The 17,413-nt window shown below is 68.7% G+C and overlaps 10 protein-coding genes across 10 annotated transcripts; 4 read left to right on the forward strand and 6 right to left on the reverse strand.

Annotated features, from left to right (window-relative positions):
• Window positions 1-328: 328 nt before the first annotated feature.
• On the reverse strand, window positions 329-646 carry MICPUCDRAFT_12696 (glycosyltransferase family 13 protein; the record flags this gene model as incomplete). Its single annotated transcript, XM_003055386.1, has 1 exon — window positions 329-646. A coding segment is annotated over one exon (318 nt), but the record flags the coding sequence as incomplete, so codon positions are not given.
• A 1,304-nt stretch (window positions 647-1,950) lies between these two features.
• Window positions 1,951-3,187, reverse strand: MICPUCDRAFT_30720 (mitochondrial protein translocase family; the record flags this gene model as incomplete). The annotated part of the gene is made up of 2 exons (XM_003055387.1): window positions 1,951-2,747; window positions 2,989-3,187. 2 exons carry the CDS (start codon window positions 3,185-3,187, stop codon window positions 1,951-1,953), a joined length of 996 nt encoding a protein of 331 aa, XP_003055433.1.
• A 270-nt stretch (window positions 3,188-3,457) lies between these two features.
• On the forward strand, window positions 3,458-4,777 carry MICPUCDRAFT_24102 (uncharacterized protein). Its single transcript, XM_003054845.1, has 2 exons — window positions 3,458-3,649; window positions 4,153-4,777. The coding sequence occupies exons 1-2, from the start codon at window positions 3,489-3,491 to the stop codon at window positions 4,673-4,675; spliced, it is 684 nt and encodes a 227-aa protein (XP_003054891.1). The 5' UTR covers window positions 3,458-3,488; the 3' UTR covers window positions 4,676-4,777.
• Window positions 4,778-4,831: 54 nt separating this feature from the next.
• MICPUCDRAFT_50053 (uncharacterized protein) lies at window positions 4,832-6,604 on the reverse strand (the record flags this gene model as incomplete). Its single annotated transcript, XM_003055388.1, has 1 exon — window positions 4,832-6,604. One exon carries the CDS (start codon window positions 6,602-6,604, stop codon window positions 4,832-4,834), a length of 1,773 nt encoding a protein of 590 aa, XP_003055434.1.
• A 101-nt stretch (window positions 6,605-6,705) lies between these two features.
• Window positions 6,706-9,242, reverse strand: MICPUCDRAFT_50054 (uncharacterized protein; the record flags this gene model as incomplete). Its single annotated transcript, XM_003055389.1, has 2 exons — window positions 6,706-7,501; window positions 7,606-9,242. 2 exons carry the CDS (start codon window positions 9,240-9,242, stop codon window positions 6,706-6,708), a joined length of 2,433 nt encoding a protein of 810 aa, XP_003055435.1.
• Window positions 9,243-9,355: 113 nt separating this feature from the next.
• MICPUCDRAFT_13387 (uncharacterized protein) lies at window positions 9,356-10,939 on the forward strand (the record flags this gene model as incomplete). Its single annotated transcript, XM_003054846.1, has 1 exon — window positions 9,356-10,939. One exon carries the CDS (start codon window positions 9,356-9,358, stop codon window positions 10,937-10,939), a length of 1,584 nt encoding a protein of 527 aa, XP_003054892.1.
• Window positions 10,940-11,193: 254 nt separating this feature from the next.
• MICPUCDRAFT_50056 (uncharacterized protein) lies at window positions 11,194-11,538 on the reverse strand (the record flags this gene model as incomplete). Its single annotated transcript, XM_003055390.1, has 1 exon — window positions 11,194-11,538. The coding sequence occupies one exon, from the start codon at window positions 11,536-11,538 to the stop codon at window positions 11,194-11,196; it is 345 nt and encodes a 114-aa protein (XP_003055436.1).
• Window positions 11,539-11,731: 193 nt separating this feature from the next.
• Window positions 11,732-13,120, forward strand: MICPUCDRAFT_46181 (uncharacterized protein; the record flags this gene model as incomplete). The annotated part of the gene is made up of 2 exons (XM_003054847.1): window positions 11,732-12,885; window positions 12,991-13,120. The coding sequence occupies 2 exons, from the start codon at window positions 11,732-11,734 to the stop codon at window positions 13,118-13,120; spliced, it is 1,284 nt and encodes a 427-aa protein (XP_003054893.1).
• Window positions 13,121-13,275: 155 nt separating this feature from the next.
• MICPUCDRAFT_50058 (uncharacterized protein) lies at window positions 13,276-14,738 on the forward strand (the record flags this gene model as incomplete). The annotated part of the gene is made up of 1 exon (XM_003054848.1): window positions 13,276-14,738. The coding sequence occupies one exon, from the start codon at window positions 13,276-13,278 to the stop codon at window positions 14,674-14,676; it is 1,401 nt and encodes a 466-aa protein (XP_003054894.1). The 3' UTR covers window positions 14,677-14,738.
• Window positions 14,739-14,753: 15 nt separating this feature from the next.
• On the reverse strand, window positions 14,754-15,941 carry MICPUCDRAFT_12639 (uncharacterized protein; the record flags this gene model as incomplete). The annotated part of the gene is made up of 2 exons (XM_003055391.1): window positions 14,754-15,228; window positions 15,322-15,941. The coding sequence occupies 2 exons, from the start codon at window positions 15,939-15,941 to the stop codon at window positions 14,754-14,756; spliced, it is 1,095 nt and encodes a 364-aa protein (XP_003055437.1).
• Window positions 15,942-17,413: the final 1,472 nt, after the last annotated feature.

A 17,413-nucleotide genomic window follows, 5' to 3' on the forward strand; every position in this document is an offset into this window, starting at 1 on the left:
ATACCGCGAGTATGGGCCGCGCCGCCGTGCCCGCGCGGTCGTGCGACGCCGCGAACGCGTCCAGACGCGTGCGTTTCCAATCCCACTCGATCGCGCTTTCGAACGCCGCGCGCGCGAATTTCGCGTACCTCTCGCGCTTCAGGTATCCCAAGTCCCCAAAGTCTACCAGCTCTTTCCCCGCGTAGAAGGACATGCGCTCGATGTATTTCGCGTATTCGGCGCGTTTCATGTTCGCGCCGACTTCGCCGATGTTGAAGTTTCGATTCACCACCGGCGCGACGCAGTCGCGGCTGGCTCGCGTCGCGTCCAGACGCATCCAGTGGTCCCAGTGCCGCCGCGGCCACTTCGGGGAGAGCTCCTCCCATAACTCCCGGCGCATCATCCACCCGAGACCGGGGAAGAAGGACGTCCGGAACAGCGCGCGCGGGTCCTCCCCGTGCCCTCTCGCGCCGTTGTCGTTCCAGGACGACACGCACCACAACGTCGGGTCCTCCGCGAGAAGCCCCGCGGCGGATGTGAATAAATGCACAAAGTCCGCGGAGAACACCATGTCGTCCTCCACGACGATCACGTGCGTGTGCCCTCTCCCTTCCTCGAACACCCTGTCGATCGCCCACTTGTAGTGCTGCGCGAGGTGCGCGTGCGCGGGCTGGGGTTTCGCGTCGCGCGCGTGCCGGTCGCGCTGCCAGTGCGCGTACCCGCGCGTCGCCGGCGCACGAAACGCCGCCGCGAAGTCCGTCGCCACCGCGGCGACGTTCCGGTCGAACCCGTCCTGCGACACGTACACGGCGACGTCCTCGAGGAGGAGGACGTCGTCGCGGAGCGACTCGAGCGCGCGCGCGAGGTACTTTGGGCGGTCGTACGCGATCACGAGCAGCGCGAAGGACGCGGGCGCGTCTTCGTCGCGCGCGTCGTCGACGACTTCGCCGACGCCGCGCTTCGCTCTCCGCGCGGCTTCGCCCCAGGAGCGATACACCGCGCCGTCGTCGTCGTCGTCGTCGTCGTCGTCGTCGTCGCGAGCCGCCGCGCGCGATTTCGATTTCGATTTCGATTTCGTCCGCGAGAAGAAGCCGCCGCCGCGCGCGCGCGGCGCGCGCACTGCGGGCGGCGACGGGGACGGGGACGCAGACGGCGACGGCGACGGCGAAACGATCGACGTGGACGCGCGCGCGCCGTCCGCGCCGCCGACCGCGGCCGCGTCCCCGCCGCGCTCCGCGGACTGTCGCGCGTTCGACGACGCGTCGCCGCGCCCCGAGGGCAGGAACGCTCCCCCGGTGAACAGAGCCGCGCACGCGACGAGCGCGAGCGCGGCGTACCACAGCGCGAGGACGTCGAGCGGCTTCCGCGACCGCGCGCCGAGGAGGAGCCGTCGCGCGAACGACGCGGGCGGGTGCTTCGCCGCGCGGGTCAGCGCGGGGGCGAGCCGCCGCGGAGCTATGTACGACGCGCTCGCGACGTCCGCGATCTGCGGCGGGGGAGCGCGGGGAGGGGAGGGGAGGGGCGGAGGGGCGAGAGGGAGATGAGTCGCGTCGTTGTCACTTACGCGCGTTCCGCGCGTTGAATGTGTCGAGGGGGGGCGGGCGCGCGCCTTCGCGGAGATGCGCTCCTCCACGGACGGGGCATCGCTCCACGTCACCATATCGCGCGCGTTCACGAGAGCGCGTCCGACCTACCGCCGGCGCGACATCCGACCGCGCGGCGCGCCGAAGGTGTGGCGATGCGTTTTTCGCACGAGCGATGGCGGTCGATCGAGACTTTTAGCGAAGAGGTCGAGCGAACCACGGGTCGGGTGGCCTCGGCGGCGCGCGGTTCGGTCAAACGTACGCGTTGCACTAATAATGACCCTCCTAGGCTCGTGGGCGCGTCGCTCACCGCGCCCGCTCCTCGCGCGTCCTCTCTTTCTCCTCTCTCTCTCTCTCTCTCTCTCTCTTCTCTCTCCCCCGAGAGCGATCACTCCCCGACGGTCATCCCGAACCCGAACTTGTGGTTCTTGTTCGCGTGGTCGATCTCCGCGCTAAACGTCAGCGTGAACCCCGCGTTCAAGCGCTCCTCCAAAAACGCGGAGACGACCCCGGTGTTGTCGATCCTCCCCCTCAGACGGCTCTGTCGCAAGATGTAATCGTACCCCACCGACGCCTGCGCCTGACGCGCGTTCCAGTTCCACATGAAATCCGACGCCAACATCGCCTTCTCGCTCACCTTGGTCGTGTACGTGAGCGACACCAACCCGGTCGTCGCGACCTGGCCGGTCGCGACCGTCTTATCGTCGTTGTACCTCGCCGCGAACCCGACGCCGGACTTCCGCTGCCCGCCGAGGTAGAACCCCTCGCCGCCGAGCGCGAGCGCGTCGCTCACCGACTGCAGGTAGTTGACGCCGTAAAACTGCCCGTTGCCGAGCTTGAGCTGCGCCTGGCAGTCGAGCCCTTTGTAGTCGAGGTCCATCATCACCTGCGAGAACCCGGGCTCCTTCGATGTCTGGATCTTCGCGCTGATCGCGTCGTTGAAGTCGTACTTTAAGCGTCCGCTCAGCCGTCCGTCGGTGAGCGCGCGTCCCACGAGCATGTACTTTTGATCGACGACGTTCGCGCCGAACTCGTACGTCGCGTTCGGGATCTTGATGATCTGGTTCCCTTGCGCGGGGACCTCGATCGAGCCCATGAAGACGCTGTGCGACAGGAAGAACTTCTGGTTCAGCTGCTTGTTGAAGTCGAACCGGCCGCCTTCGAAGTGATCCGCCTTGAGCGACACTGCGCGCGCGCGGAGGAGGGGAGGGACGGAGCGCGTCAGTAGCGCGAGATTCGATCGATCGATCGATCGGACGGATCGTCGTCGCGTTAGGTCATTTCGTCGTCTTTGGACGGGTCGCGCGCGACGCCTCGTCGCGAGGAGACGCGAGAAGACGCGACGGCGCGCGACGAGGCTTCGCGCCCGGCGATGGAACGCCGCGCGGGCGGAGAGGACGAGGGGGGAAATCGAACGCGAACGCACTCATGATCTCCCTCTGGAGCTCCTCGTACTTCACCGGCGTCGGAAGCTCCATGAAGTTCGTTTTCTTCTTGGCGGGCGCGGCGTCCGCGGGGAGGCCGGAGACGGCGGCGCCGGGGGGGGTGAACGGCGGCGCCGCGGGGGGCGGCGTCCCCGTCGGCGTCGCGTCCGCGCATCGCGCGGAGCTGAAGAGCCAGTTCATTTCGCGCGGTCTGCTCGCGCTCGAGGCGGCGCCCTGCGGTATGCTGATCGATGAGAGGGGACGAGGACTGCGACACTGAACCCGCATGAGTCGCATAAAGGTTTCAATTTGCTTTCAATTTGCTTTCGATGCTTCCTTTGAAAGTTGTTCTCGAAAGGTGGAGTTCATACTCGTAGCCCTAGAGAACGGTCGGCAAGTCAGCAGATAGCAGACGTTCCTGTTTTTTCGTCCAAAACCGCGCTCATCGCATCGCGGTCTCCCTCTTCGCAACGCGCACGCGACTTCGTAGCAGTCCGTCGCAATGGCGCGTCGTCCGGCCAAGTGCTACCGCGTTATCAAGAACAAGCCGTACCCGAAGTCTCGGTACTGCCGCGGTGTCCCCGACCCGAAGATTCGCATCTACGATGCGGGCATGAAGAAGTACCCGGTCGACGCGTTCCCGACCTGCGTGCACCTCGTCAGGTGCGCGTTCCACCGCCGTGTTTAGTTCATCGAACGCGCTCGCGAGCGTCGTTGAGGTGTTGGTCGCGCGTCCGCGCTTCCAGGGGGCGATTCGCGCGTCGCGTGAGGCCGCCGCGAGCCGTCCCCGTCGCGTCCGTCGCGTCCTCATCTTTTAGGGTTTCTTATCGCGCGCGCGCGAGAAAAAACAGGGTTTGCGCGCCCGCGCGACCCGATCTCGCGCGACGCACGGGCGACGACGCGATCCGAGTCGCTCGGCGGCGCGTCGGACGCGGCGATCCGAGCCATTCTACGCGCGCACGCCGTCGACATCGCGTCGCGTCGAGCTCTGGCCGTCGTCCTCCGACGCGCGCCGCGCGGAGAAAAACGAAAAAACGACGACGATGGATGACACAGCTGGCGGGCGTCTGCGCGTCGCGTCAGTCGTCAGTCATCGGTCCAACGAACGAACGGTCGCTGACCCTCCCCCCTCCCCCTTCCTCCCACGCTCCACCTCTGACCCGCAGTTTCGAGAAGGAGCAGATCTCCTCCGAGGCGATGGAGGCGGGCCGCATCGCCGCGAACAAGTACATGGTTAAAAACGCGGGCAAGGATGCGTTCCACCTCCGCGTGCGCATGCACCCGTTCCACTGCCTTCGCATCAACAAGATGCTCTCGTGCGCCGGGGCGGATCGCCTGCAGACGGGCATGCGCGGCGCGTTCGGCAAGGTGCAGGGCACCGCCGCGCGCATCGCGATCGGCCAGATCATGCTTTCCATTCGCACGAAGGACGTCCACGCGAACAAGGCTGTGGAAGGGTTCCGCCGCGCCAAGTTTAAGTTTCCCGGACGACAGAAGATCGTCGTCTCCCGCCAGTGGGGCTTCACGAAGTTCAAGCGCGAGGACTACGTGGCGTGGAAGAAGGAGGGCCGCATTCTTCCCGACGGCGTGAACGCGAAGCTCTGGGAGAACCACGGGCCGATGGAGGGGCGCCCGGCGGAATCTCTTTTCCTCGCCCCGGCGCGCGTGTACAAGGAACGCGCCGTCTGAGCGGTTGGCGAAGAAGAGGGTGATGTGGCGTGGGGGGTTTCCTAGCGCGCGAGGTGTTGGAAACCAACGGTGATGATAATACAATCTCAGGATTCAAAACAACACGACGCGACGCGAGTCAACACGAAATAATAGCCCTAATCGTACGCGCGGCGCTCACTCCGGCGCGCGAGGAAGGAGCCTGCACCCGATGAGCTGATGAAACAGCGGGCTGCTCCTCAGCGCGCCGCCGTCCACGACGCGCAGCGTCCCGACGCCGCCGCCGATTTCGTCACCGTTTCCACTCCCTTCCACGGCTTCGAGACGCCCGCAATACGCGAACGGCCCGGGCGGCCGACGCATGAACAGCAGCGCCGCGTCGGCGGGTCTCTTCCCGTCCCCGGAGGCCTCGGCCTCGGCCTCGGCCTCGGCCTCGGCCTCGCCGCCGCAGCCGCCGTCGCCCCCCTCCCCCTCCCCCTCCTCCTCCTCCTCCGGCAGCGGGCACGCGCCGACGTCCTCCTCCTCCGGCGGCGGCGCGGCGACCTCCGCGACGGATCCGATTCGATCGCTCGACGCGGCGGAGAAGACGCGGACGTCCGCCTCCGCGGCGCCGGCGAAGCACGCGTCCGACGGCTTCAACAACACGTCGCCGTCCTCTTCCCAAAACGCCCCTCCCTTCCCGCCCGCGGTGCCTTTCTTCGGGTCGCCCACGCTGAGGTACAGAACCGCGGCGTTCGCCCATCGCTCGACGGCGGCGCCGCGCGCGGCGCCTTTGCTCGCGCGGACGTCTTTGCCGCCGCCGAGCAAACGCGCGGCGCCGCGTCTGCCGCCGTCGACGGTTTTTCCGACGGAGGACAGCGTCGCCGGGACGTCGACGATCACGTCTCTCGCGTCCGCCTCGCGCTGCGCGTGCCCCAGGACCTTGCCACCCGCGCGCTCGACCTGTTGCTGCAGCCGCCGCGCGAGCTCGGCTTGCTTCTTGAACGCCTTTTTCGCCTTCCGCGGGAGATGTTTCCCTTTCTCTCGCGGGTCCCCGAGGAGGACGATCTCCTCGAGCCGCGTCAAGACCTTCCCGTTCGACTTGAACACGCACTTGTCGAAGATGACGCAGAGGTAGAACGCGTCCGCGGCGGCGTACGACAGCTGCGCGGCCGTCAGAGGCCGCCTGGACCAGTCCGAGCACTGCTCCGCTTTCGACAGCGTCGCGCCGAGCGTGAATTTCGTCAGCGTCGCGAGGCCGACGCGCGTGTTCATCCGGTTCGCGCTCGCGACGTTCGCCACCTGCTTCACGTCGATCATCGCTCGCGGTTGGGGATGCCCCGCGCCCACGCGCAGGCTTCGGAGGTGCGGGTACGACGCGCGCATGCGCGAGAGGTCGTACCCGAACGAGAACCCGAGCTTGTAGATTCTCTCGGAGCCGAGGAGGTCCGCGAGGAACGCGTCGAGGGCGTCGCTCGCGGGCGCGTCCGGGGGCGCGGTCGCGAACAGGTCGACGACGAACGCGTCCGCGCGCGTCGCGACTTGTAAGATGGACACCGGCGTCCTCGAGCCGGGCTTCCACTCGCCGTCGAGGCCGACGACGGGCGGGTGCCCCTCCGCCGTCGTCGGATTCCGTTCGTCCGAGAGCACCGCCGCGCGCATCGCCTCGACGCCGGCGACGTCGCAGACCCAGTGCACGCGCTCGGGAGGGACGGGCGGGAGCGTCTGCCCGCGCTCGATGCCGAGGGCTTTCGCGTCGAGCGCGGTCGGCGCGGACGACGACGACGGCGGCGGCGGCGGCGACGCGACGGCGTCGTCGTCGAGCGCGACCGCCGTCGCGGACGCTCCGCGACGGCGCGTCGCGCGCGCGCGTCGCGCCGGGACCGGCGCGCGGCGCGCGCGACTCGACGCCGGCGTCCGCGCCGCCGGGACGCCGCGCGCGAACGTCGCCGCGCGCGCGAGGGTCTCCATTCTCGTTCTCGCGCGCGCCCCGCGCCGCGAGGTGTGCGGCGTGCGCGCGAGGCCGTCGAGCGATTGGTCTATCCGATTGATGAGTTTCAACAGCCGCGTTATTATTCACGCCGCTCGCCCGTCGCCGGCGGCGCCACGGCGACGCGCTTCCGCACGCTCTCCTCGGTCAAAAACACCCCGGGCTTCGCGTCCGCGTCCCCCTCTGCGCCCGCGCCCTCGTCGTCCCCGCGCCCGCCGTCCCGCGCGCCCCTCGACGAGACGGATCCCGTCGGCGTGGACGCTCCCGAGCTCGCGCGCGACCCGCCGCCGCCGCCGCCGCCCGGGCTCCCGGTCCCGCTCCCCCCGCGCGAGGACGATAAGGACCCCGCGCCCCCGCCCGCCGCCGCCGCCGCCGACCCCGCCCCGCTCAACCCCAACCTCTCCGAGCTCCCTCTCCGCCTCTCCTCCGCGGCGGCAAACCGCGCCCTCGCCTGTTCCGCGGCTTCGCGGTGCTCCGACGCGATGCCCTCCTTGACGGCGACGACGCGCGCGGCGACGTCGTCCGCGCCGCCGAACACGACGAGCCAGAACACCGCGGCGAGCTCCAGGTGCCGCCAGAACGGGAACCACGACAGCGCGCCGCGGCTCAACTCGCGCGCGAGGCTCCATATCATGCTGTACGAGAGCCAGTACCTGAGCTGCGCGCACACGCGTCGCGCGCGCTCGCGAGGCGCGCGGAGGCGGCCGCGCGCGTCGACTCTCTCGAGCGCGTCCAACGCGGACGCGGTCGGGAGGACTAACGCGGCGACGGCGACGCCGTAGGACGTGAGGAACGATGGCGTGAAGAAGAAGAGAAAGCATCCGACCATGGGTAACGTCGTGTTGTCCACCGCGCGCGTCAACGCCGCGCCCGCGCGCCTAAGGGCCATTCCATACAAAAACAGTTCTCCGGTCAGTTGAAAGGGGACGCGATCAAATGTTGAAACCGAAGGATGGGTGAAAAACTTTTGTATAGAACGCACCTAAATCCGCACATGCGTAAACCCCACGCGAAGCTCTTCAGGGAACGGTGCGCGCCAGAGTCGAGGAGTCGTCGCGCGCGCGCGGCGGGCGCGGCGATCCACCGCGACAAACCCATCGACGCCGTCGTCGTCGAGCTCGCGTTCGCGTTCGCGTTCGCGTCCTTGTCCTTCTCTTTGTCGCCGCTCTCCCCCGAGGAAAAGGACGCGGCGGCGACGCGGCGGCGACCCGCGCGCTCGCCGTGCATCAGCGTGAAGAAATGCGGCGCCGCGAACGTCGTCAACGACTTCGCCCCGGACGTCATCGGAAACGTCAGCCACGCGGTCCACAACAGCGTGCACTCGGGCCACCACGGAAAGAACACGTGCAGTCCGGTCGCGACGAGAGGGAGGTCCACGAACAGCATGAGCGGCGCCGCGGACGCCCAGTACCGAAGCCAAGCCTCCGCGGCGACCATCGCGTCTTCAGCCGCGGACCGATCCGGCGCGTCCTTCTCTTTGCCCGCCGAGACGCCGCCGCCGCCGCTGCCCCCGGACGTCGACGTCGGCGGCGACGTCGGCGGCTTCAGATTCAGATTCTCCGGGGGGTCCTCCACCCGCGCGTTCCGGCACCGCTCCAGCGCTTTCGTCGTGAGGTACGTCGGGACGAGCAACGCGACGGACGCCACCACCTCGCGCTTCCGAACCGCCGCTCGAACCTCGTCCGGGAGCGTCGCGACGATCGCGCCGCCAACGGACGCGAGCACGAGATGCGGCGCGAGCATCGCCGCGACGCGGCTCTTCGCGGCGATCCATCGCATCGTCAGCGCGTAGCGACGCGTCACGCCGCGCGCGAACCGCGACGCGCGGCGGCGCGCGGCGACAAACGGAGAGACGATTTTCGCGCACGCGTCCGAGACGCGTCGCCGCGCGCGTCCGACGCGCGCCCTGCCTCGCGCGAGGTATTTCGCGCGTCGCAGATGCCGCCGAAAGCGCAGCGCGCACGTGCGCGCGAACGCGAGCGTCAGCGCGGCGACGAGGACGCGCGCGAGGACTTTCGGGTCGGTCGCGCGCGTCTGTCGCCACGCGAACGCGACGAGCTCGGCGACGCCGGCGGTGAAGTAGAAGCGCACGAAGTCCGTCGTCGGCCGGAGCGCTCGGGCGAAAAGCGCGAGCGCGAGGCGCTGCGACGCGAGCGCCGCGGTGAACGCCTCTCTGGAGGTGATGTCGTCCGCGAACCGCGCGCGCGGGCGCGCGAAGCGGCCGTCGCGCGCGCCGTCGTCGACGTCGTCGTAGAAGCCCCGCAGCGTCGTCGTCGCGTCCGACGACGCGTCGTCGTCGTCGTCGTCGCCGCCACCGCCGACGCCGACGCCGAGAGACGAGGCCGTCGGCGGCGACGTCGGCGGCGCGCGCGCGGAGACGTCTCCGGCGCGCGGGAGCTCCCCGGCGCGCGCTGGGTCCGGCCCTCCGCCGTCGCGCGCGTCGCCGCGCCTCGTCATCAACGGATCTGCGTCGCCGCCGCCGCGGCTCCAACTCCATCCCGCGCGCGCGAGCAGCCCTCGCGCGACGAGGAGCTCGTTCCCTCCCACGGCGTCGTGCGTGAACAGTAGCGTCGTCACGAAGACCCCGGCGAGGAACGGCGCGAGGTTCGAGCCGACCATGGCGCCGTGCCCACCCCCCCTCGGGCCTCGCGAAGTGATGTTAACTCAGGCGCTTCGTCGATGACATATGACAGCTGGAAGCGGACGAGAGATCGCAGTTCGAACCGCGCGTCATGGCCGCCCCGACGCTCGCGGCGACGCGCGTCCCTCCCCGATGGCGAGCGAGCGCGCGCGCGATCGAACCCGCGCGCGCGCCGTCGGTCGCGCGCGCGTCGTTCGCGGCGTCGCGCGTGGCCCGCGCGCGGTGGGCGCGATCCGACGACGAACGATCGAGAGGAAGAGGTCTCCTCGTCGCCGCGCCGTCGTCCACCGCGCGCGATCGGTTCGACTGCGAGACGTACGCGGGCGAGGATAACCTCTGGACGACGCAAGAGCTCCCTCGGCTGCTCGAGTTCTACCCGAAGAAGAACCCGTGCGACGGGCTGATGCTCACGCGCGGGTCCTGGTCCGCGGTCGCGTCCGCGGACGGCGCGTCCGCGACGCTGACCGGCGCGATGGCGTTCCACAACACCACGCGCGGGAGGCACGACGTCTTCGTCCCGGAGGTGTCCCCGCGAGTGACGCTCCTGTCCAAGCGCGCGGACGTGCGAGATTTCGAGACGGAGGTGACGTGCGCGCCGAGACACCCGGGGAACGAGCCCGCGGCGCGGCCGGACGGGCACTGGCCCGCGTACCCGGTCCCGCTGGACGGCTCGACGTCGATGGAGGTTCGCGTCGTGATTCGATCGAGGTCGAGATCGAATTCGAAATCGAAATCGACGCCAGACCCGCTCGCGCTGCTCGACGCCGCGTGGCTGCGCGTGTCGTACGTCGCGTACGGGCGCCACGGGCGGACGACGCACGAGCAGCAGGTCGTCCTGCCGCTGTCGTTCCCGGACGCGAACAGAGCGCCACTTCTCGCGGGGACCAAACGCGAGACGCGCGACCGCGGCGGCGACCTGCGGTGGCGGACGATAAAGCCCGGCCTCAGCGTCCTGTGCGTCCCGACGCACTTGCTGTGCCACCTCGACGACCCGGTGAGCGTGATCAAGAAGTACGTCTCGAAGCACGCGCGCGCCGGCGACGTCGTCGCCCTCGGCGAGACCCCCCTCGCGGTGATGCAAGGCCGGTTCCGTCACCCGAACTCGATCGTCCCCGGCGTCGTCGCGCGCGCCGCGTGCGTCCTCTTCAACCGTTTCGCGTCCGTCGCGACCGCGTGCGGGATGCAGTGCCTCGTGGACGTGTCCGGCGCGCTGCGCGTCGCGCTCGCCGCGGTCGTCGCGGTCGTCGCGCGCGTCTTTCGCGTCCGCGGGGTGTTTTACCGTCTCGCCGGCGCGCAGGCGAAGCTCGTCGACGACGTCAGCGGCACGATGCCGCCGTACGACCAGTGCGTCACGCTGGGTCCCGTGAACGTTCAACGGTGCGTCGACGCGGTGGAGACGCGGTGTGGGCTTCCGTGCGCGATCGTGGACGTGAACGACCTCACGAAGATCAAGGGGAGCTTCGTGACGTTGGGTAAGAGCGCCGGCGTGGACGCGGCGATTCTCGACGTCGCGTTGATGGGGAACCCGGCGGGGAACGACGACCAGCAGACGCCGCTCGTGTTGATTCGATGCGACGCGAAGCGGCGGGACGCGATCGTGGAGGAGGGGAGGGAGGACGAACGACGGAGGAGGGACGCGGCGAAGCGCGGGGGGTTGAAGTACGTCCAGAAGTGATGAGAGCGGCGGCGCGCGCGTCGGGTGGAAGTCCCTTCCATTTATTGCTGCAGAAATAAGAATAAAACACGTGCCGTAACACACCCCGTGAAAGAGAAAAAGTCGTCAGACCTTTGAATTTTTCCAGTTTCAACCGAAATTTCGCCGGGTTCAGCGCGCCGCGCACGCCCCGATCGAAAGCGCTTGATCCTGACGGTCGCTCCATCCTGTCGGACCACCGTTTTCCCGCCAGGCGCCAACAACGATCCCACCCATCACCAGAATCTCGACCTGTAGTCGAGCTCGCCGCGCACCTCCCTGAGCTCCGCGTTCTTCACCGCCGGGCTCTTCACCGGCGTCGTGTCCCCGTCCTCGCCGTTAAAGCTGAGCTTGATCTTCGGCGACAGCACCGGGCGCCCGAACACGTCGCGTTCGACGCATATTTTAGACACGTCCTTCGGGTGCTCGAAGTGAAAAGGTTTGGGCGATTCCTCCCCGGTCGCCCGCATCATCCGCTGGTTGAACTCGTGCTGCTGCGGCGGCAGCTGGCGGCGATCGACCTTGTTCCTGCCGCTCGGCATCCCCGCGACCGGGGCCTCCTCGGGATCGTAGTATCCCATCTTCTCGCGTCGGCTGCGGCGCGCGCGGACGGGTGTGCCCAGCGCCGACCCTTCGAAGGGCGGGGTGTTTTCGAGAAAGGTTGATCGTGTTTTTGTTTTACCTGTACCCGAGTGCACGTGAGTGCGAATGGTATCGGCACGTGTTTTCGCCCGACGCGCTCCCAGAACGCGCGACGCGGACGCGGACGCGGCGATGTCGCGCGCGACGACGACGGGCGTCGTCCTCGACGTGCGGGGCGACGACGTCGACGCGCGCCGCGAATCCTCGCCGCGCGCGACGTCGTACGCCCCCGACGGGAGCGCGACGCGCGAGGACGCGTCGTCGGCGGAGCTGTCGCGCCCGAGATCGAATCGAGCGCCGTCGACGACGCGCGCGGGCCGCCTGTGGGACACGATGCTCGACCCGGACGCGACGCGCCGCCGCGACGCGCACTTCGCGCGCGCGAACGAGGTCGGGCATCACCGCGCGTACGACTATTCTTCCTGGACGGACACCACGTTCGCCGTCGGCCTCAGAGCGCGCGCGGTCAACAACTTCCGATGGCCGTGGGCGCTCGTGAACGGCGTCACGATCGTCTGGTGCGCGCTCGCGCGGAACGTCGACGCCCTGGACTGGGACCTCACCGCGTTCGAGCGCGGGTACGCGCTCATATTCTCCCTCCTCGCGTTCCTCCTCGTCTTTCGCGTCAACCGCGCGGCGGTGCGATGGTGGGACTGTCGCACCGCGTGGGGCGCGATCGTCCTCGGCGGACGCCTCCTCGCCGACGACGCCATCGCCTCCGTCCGCGACGTGTACCCGGCGCACGTCGATGATCTCGCGCGATGGTTCGTCGCGTTCGCGGTGGCGACGAAGTGTCACCTGCGACGAGAGACGAGGATCGATCCCGCGTCGTTGGCGGGCGTCGTCGACGACGGCGAGCTCGACGCGATGCGAACGCGCGCGACGCACGCGCCGCTGTACTGCGCGTCGCGGATGCGCGAAGCGGTGACGCGGATGACGAGAGAGCCGGACCCGAACGCGCCGCGTCCGAGCGAGGAATGGCGTGATCGCGTGCGATGGGAGAGGGCGAGGATGCACTGGTCGCTCGCGGCGGCGCTCAACGCGCGGATGACGTCGAGGATCGACGCGCTCGTCGGGCACTGCGGCGCGCAGGAACGCATCCGCGCGACGCGGCTGCCGATCGTGTACGTCACGCACCTGCGGACGTTCTTGATGGGATACCTGCTGTCGCTGCCGTTCGTTTTCGTGCGGGATTGGGGATGGGGCACCGTCCCCGCGGTGGCGTGCGTGTCGTTCGCGTTGCTCGGCGTCGAGGGCGCGGCGCACGAGTGCGAAAACCCGTTCAGGTGCGTTCTTCACCCACGCCCACCCAGCCCCTCGGGTTCAACATTTGATCGCGTCCCCTTTCAACTGACCGATGACCATATTTTGTACGGAACCGCCCTCGTCAGCGCGAACCACGCGAACCACCTCGGAATGGACGTGTACTGCGAGACGGTGAACAAGGAGATGTGCGAATACCTCAGGCTGTGGCGCGAGGAGAAACTGGACTCGAAGGAAGGCGGTGGGGACGGACGATAGGTAGCGAGCGGCGGAGGACGGGTGAGTTGTTGGTTCCGAATCCGACACGAGTAAAAATCTGATTCTAAATTTTATTATCCGGACCGTGTCGACACGACGTCGTCGTCGTCCGCGTCGTCGTCGTCAGTGCGCGTACCGCCCGCCGCGGGTGCGACATGGCGTCGCTCGCGACGCCCGAGCTCGCGTCGACGAGCCGCGTCGGCGCGGCGTCGTCCTCGTTCGCCGCGCGTCTTCGCGTCCTCGCGTCCTCGCGACCGCGCGACCGCGCGCGCACACGTCATCGCGAGCGCGTCGCGCCCTCGATCCGATGCATGGCGAAAGCCGGGCGCAGCTCGAAGAGCGGCGGTCGCGGCAAGGGCGGCGGCGGCGGCGGCGGCGGCGGCGGCGGCGGCGGAGGCGACGCCGCGCCCGCGCGCGCGCGCGCGGCGGACACCCCGCGGCGCATCACGGGCAAGCTGGGCAACATGAGCGTCAACACGCAGATCAAACTCGTGGAGCGGTACCGGACGCTCACCGGGGGCGGCGGCGCCGCGAAGACGACCTCCTCCCCGAAGGGCGGCTCCGCGGCGAAGCCCGCGACCGTGGAGCGCACGGGCTTTCGCAAGACGAAGGACGAGGCGTACCAAGAGGAGCTCGCGCGGAGACGAGCGGCGAAGCAAGCGGAAGCGCGGCATCTCGCGAGTCTCAAGTCGCACCCGCTCGGCGCGCGCGGCGCCCCGCCCGTGCTCCTCGTGGACGGGTACAACGTCTGCGGCTGCGACGAGGGCGAGGAGAGAGGGCTGCCGCTGAAGAAGCTGTTCCTCGAGGGAGACTTGGAGCGCGCGCGACGCGAGCTCGTCGAGGAGCTGGAAAACCTCGCCGCGCACAAGGGCTACAGAGTCGTCGTCGTCTTCGACGCGGACCGCCGCGACGGCGCGACGGACGCGGCGACGAAGACGAAGAGCGGCGTCTGGGAGGTCTACTCCGTGAGCAACGACGCGGACTCGTGGATCGAGCGCGCGTCCATCGAGGAGCTGAGCGGGCGGTCCAGCGTGGAGAAGGTTCTGAACGAGGCGCGGCGGACGTCGTCGGGACGCGTCGCGCTGAGTTCGATGGACGAGAGCGACGCGGCGGGGTCCGCGGACGACGGCGACGAGAACACCCCGGGGTCGACGTTCGCGGCGGCGAAGGCGAAACGGCTCGTGTACGTCGCGACGAGCGACGTCGCGCTGAGCACCGTGGTCCGAGGGAACGGCGCGTACGCGATCAGCAGCGGGTCTCTCATCGAGGAGATCATCGCCGCGCGGAATTCGGAGACGGAAATTTTACGCGACCTCGCGGTGAAAGCGAAGTGGGGCGGGGAGAAGCGCGGCTTGGGCGTCGTCGCGAAAGACTCCGAGACCGCGGATAAGCTCATGCAGATGTACTTGAACGCGCCGAACGCGACGACGACGAAGTTCGCGAGTTTGACCGGCGGGTTCTCTTCGAAGCCGAAGAAGGGGAAGAAGAATAAAAAGAAACCGAAAGGGGTCGCGACTGACGCCGCCGCGACCGACGAAAGCGACAGCCAGGCGTAAAGAAGCATACGATAGCATTAGCGCGCACGCGTAGCACGTGTATTATTACAACCATCACGATCAAACGAACGACGCGATCACTGAAGCGCGTAGAAGAGCACGTACGCGTGCTTAGACACCCGCGGCGGCCCGTCCTCGCCCGAGCAATTCTCGTCGTTAAACGTGAACCACTTCCCTCCGCCGACTTCGCACGACGCGGTGTAGTGCCCGCCGCCCAGCGATCCCATGTGGTTCGTCACCGCGAACAGTTTATACTTCGGCGGGTGAAGTCCGCGACCGCCCTCTAACGCGTCGTCCGCGAGGAAATCGCCGAGGGAGAGGTCGTACGGCACGTCCACGGCGGCGTCCATTTTTTTCCCCGGCCGCCCGCTCTTCCCCCACGTGAACCGCTTCAGGTGTATGACGAGCACCCTGGGCCAACGCTTCACTCGCAGACGTTTCGTCGCGCTCCCTTTCACCTTACACTTCGGACACGTCCGCGTGTCCGACCCTTCCAGGGTCTCGTCCTCGGTGAACGCGCGCAAGCAGTCGATCACGCCGATCGGCCCCGCGCTCGACGAGCTCCCGATGAACCGCGAGAACCGCGATCCGCTCTTGCGTTCGAGCTCGCCGCCGCCGTCCGGCGTGCTCCTCCCGCTCCCGCACCCGCCGCCGCCGCCGCCGACGCTTCCCTTCTTGCTCGCGCGCAGCGGCAGGGACAAGTCCCAGAACGGGTCGTAGGACGTGCTGCACGTCCCGCACTTGTGGCACTCCACGGACGAGCGCAGCTGCCCGGCGAACGTTCGCGTCATCACAGAGTCGCACCGCGCGACGTATTGCGCCCAGAGACGATCCGCCTTGACGTTCTCCGGCTCCGTGAAGTCGTCCTTCTCTTCCCGGTACGGCGGGGGCTTCTCCACGACGTTGAGCTCGTCGTTTAAGTTTTCGAGGAGCATGCGAAGAAACTCCTGCGAGTCGTGTTGGTCGCGGTCCGTGAACAGATCCAACGGCGGGACGTCGTCCATCGCGCGCAGTAAACCCCTCGGGTTGTGCGCGGCGACTCTACGCGCGCTCGCGACGCTCGGGTTCGCGTCGTGTATCGCCTTCACGACCGCCTCCATCGCGGGCGCGAGGATCGTCTTCTTCCTTCGCCGCGGGTACGCGGGCTCGGACAGAAAGTAATCCGAAAACGGCGGCGCGTGCGCGAGGCACTGCACGCACGAGTTCAGGAAGCACGTGTTCCCCAAGTTTTGCAACCCCCGCAGCCCCCTCGGGGTGTTATACATCACGACGCGCGTCGCGTCTTCGATCGTCGCCGACGCCGACGCCGCGGGCGCGCTCTTCGTGGACATCTTGCTCATCGCGAGCGTCGTCGTCGCGACGTCGTCCGCGGTCGAGGGAGCGTGGCGGTACAACGCTCGGCGTTCCGCGGCGGTGAGCCCGACGCCGCGCGCCGCGGCGTTGAACCGCTCTTCCTCCTCGGCAACGTCCGATCTCCGGCCGTTACTATTGTCCGATCGCCGGCTGTTACTACTTCCATTACTTCTATCCGTATCGCCATCGTCGTCGTCGTCGTCGTCGTCGTCGAATATCGGCGGCCGCGCGACGACCGCCGCGCGTCCTCTCGCCTCGCGTTCCAAGCGCTCGGCTTTCAAGGCTTCGTACCGCTCGCGAAACGTGAGCGTCGCCCCGCCCGACGTCGCCGCGGACGACGTCCCCCTGCTCGCGGCGCCGTAGGCGCTGCCATCTCTCCGGTACGACGACGAAGACGTCGACGACGACGACAGTCGCACGTCCCCGCCGACGACGACGTACGCTCCGTCTTCCTCGGCGCCGTCGCCGTCGCCGTCGCCGTCGCCGTCGCCGTCGCCGTCGCCGTCGCCGTCGACGCGCGCGTTTCGAATCGCGCCCCCCAACGCGTCCAACGCGCCGCGCTCGCGCGACGCGTACGCCGACGCGCTCGCGCGCTCGCGCCGCGACGCCGTCCCCACGACGCCCGCGCCGCGCTCGTACGACCTCGGTCGGTACCCCGCGAGTCGATCGCCGTACCGCGCGCGAGTCGCGGCGTCGCTCGCGTCGCGGTCTGGGAGGGAGCGAAGGGAGGAGAAGGCGGGAAGGAAGAGCGCGCGTGAGCCGCGGACGAGGACGACGACCGCGCGCGGAGACGAGGCGAGACGAGGCGGACGGATCAGGGCGCGGGGTGGGCGACGCGACGAACGAACTGAATTCGCTCGCGAGGGAGCCGAGCGGACGCGCGACGCCCGGCGTCGTCGCCGCGCGGACGTCTCGCGTCCAGGACGCGAGACGACGCACCTCGGGAGTAATTCGGCGCGCGCGTGACGACCGCCTCCGCCGTGCGCGTCCCCGAGCCGTACGCGGAGTTGGACGTCGGCGACGAGCGCTCGCGAGCGCCTCCGTACGTCAGCGACGACGCGCGCTCCGCGGGCACGCGACGCGGATCCGAGAGCCCGTAGCTGTACGCGCTCGACGCGACGACGTCGCCGCGTCGTCGCGCGTCGGCGTCGTCCGCCATCGGGTAGAGCGACCCTTCCCGGTCGCGGTCGCGATACGACCGGTACGCCGCCATCCCGGCCGAGCGCGCGACGACGCTCTGAGACGCGCGAACGATGAATTAATTGGACGCCTCGCCGTCGCGTCGCGTCGCGCGTCGAAACAGACAGCCAGGCTGGCGCAGGCTGGAAGTGGAAAAATTCAGAAGCGCGTGCGCTCACTTACCACTCTCTCTGGACTTGTCTCG

Source organism: Micromonas pusilla (genome assembly GCF_000151265.4).
Source record: "Micromonas pusilla CCMP1545 genomic scaffold MICPUCscaffold_1, whole genome shotgun sequence".
NCBI classification, from domain to species: Eukaryota; Viridiplantae; Chlorophyta; class Mamiellophyceae; order Mamiellales; family Mamiellaceae; genus Micromonas; species Micromonas pusilla.

Excerpts from the sequence above, each read along its gene's own strand:
- MICPUCDRAFT_24102 (XM_003054845.1), top strand. The coding sequence starts at position 3,489 with ATGGCGCGTCGTCCGGCCAAGTGCTACCGCGTTATCAAGAACAAGCCG. Across the intron at positions 3,650-4,152 it reads ACCTGCGTGCACCTCGTCAG|TTTCGAGAAGGAGCAGATCT; the intron begins GTGCGCGTTCCA and ends TCTGACCCGCAG.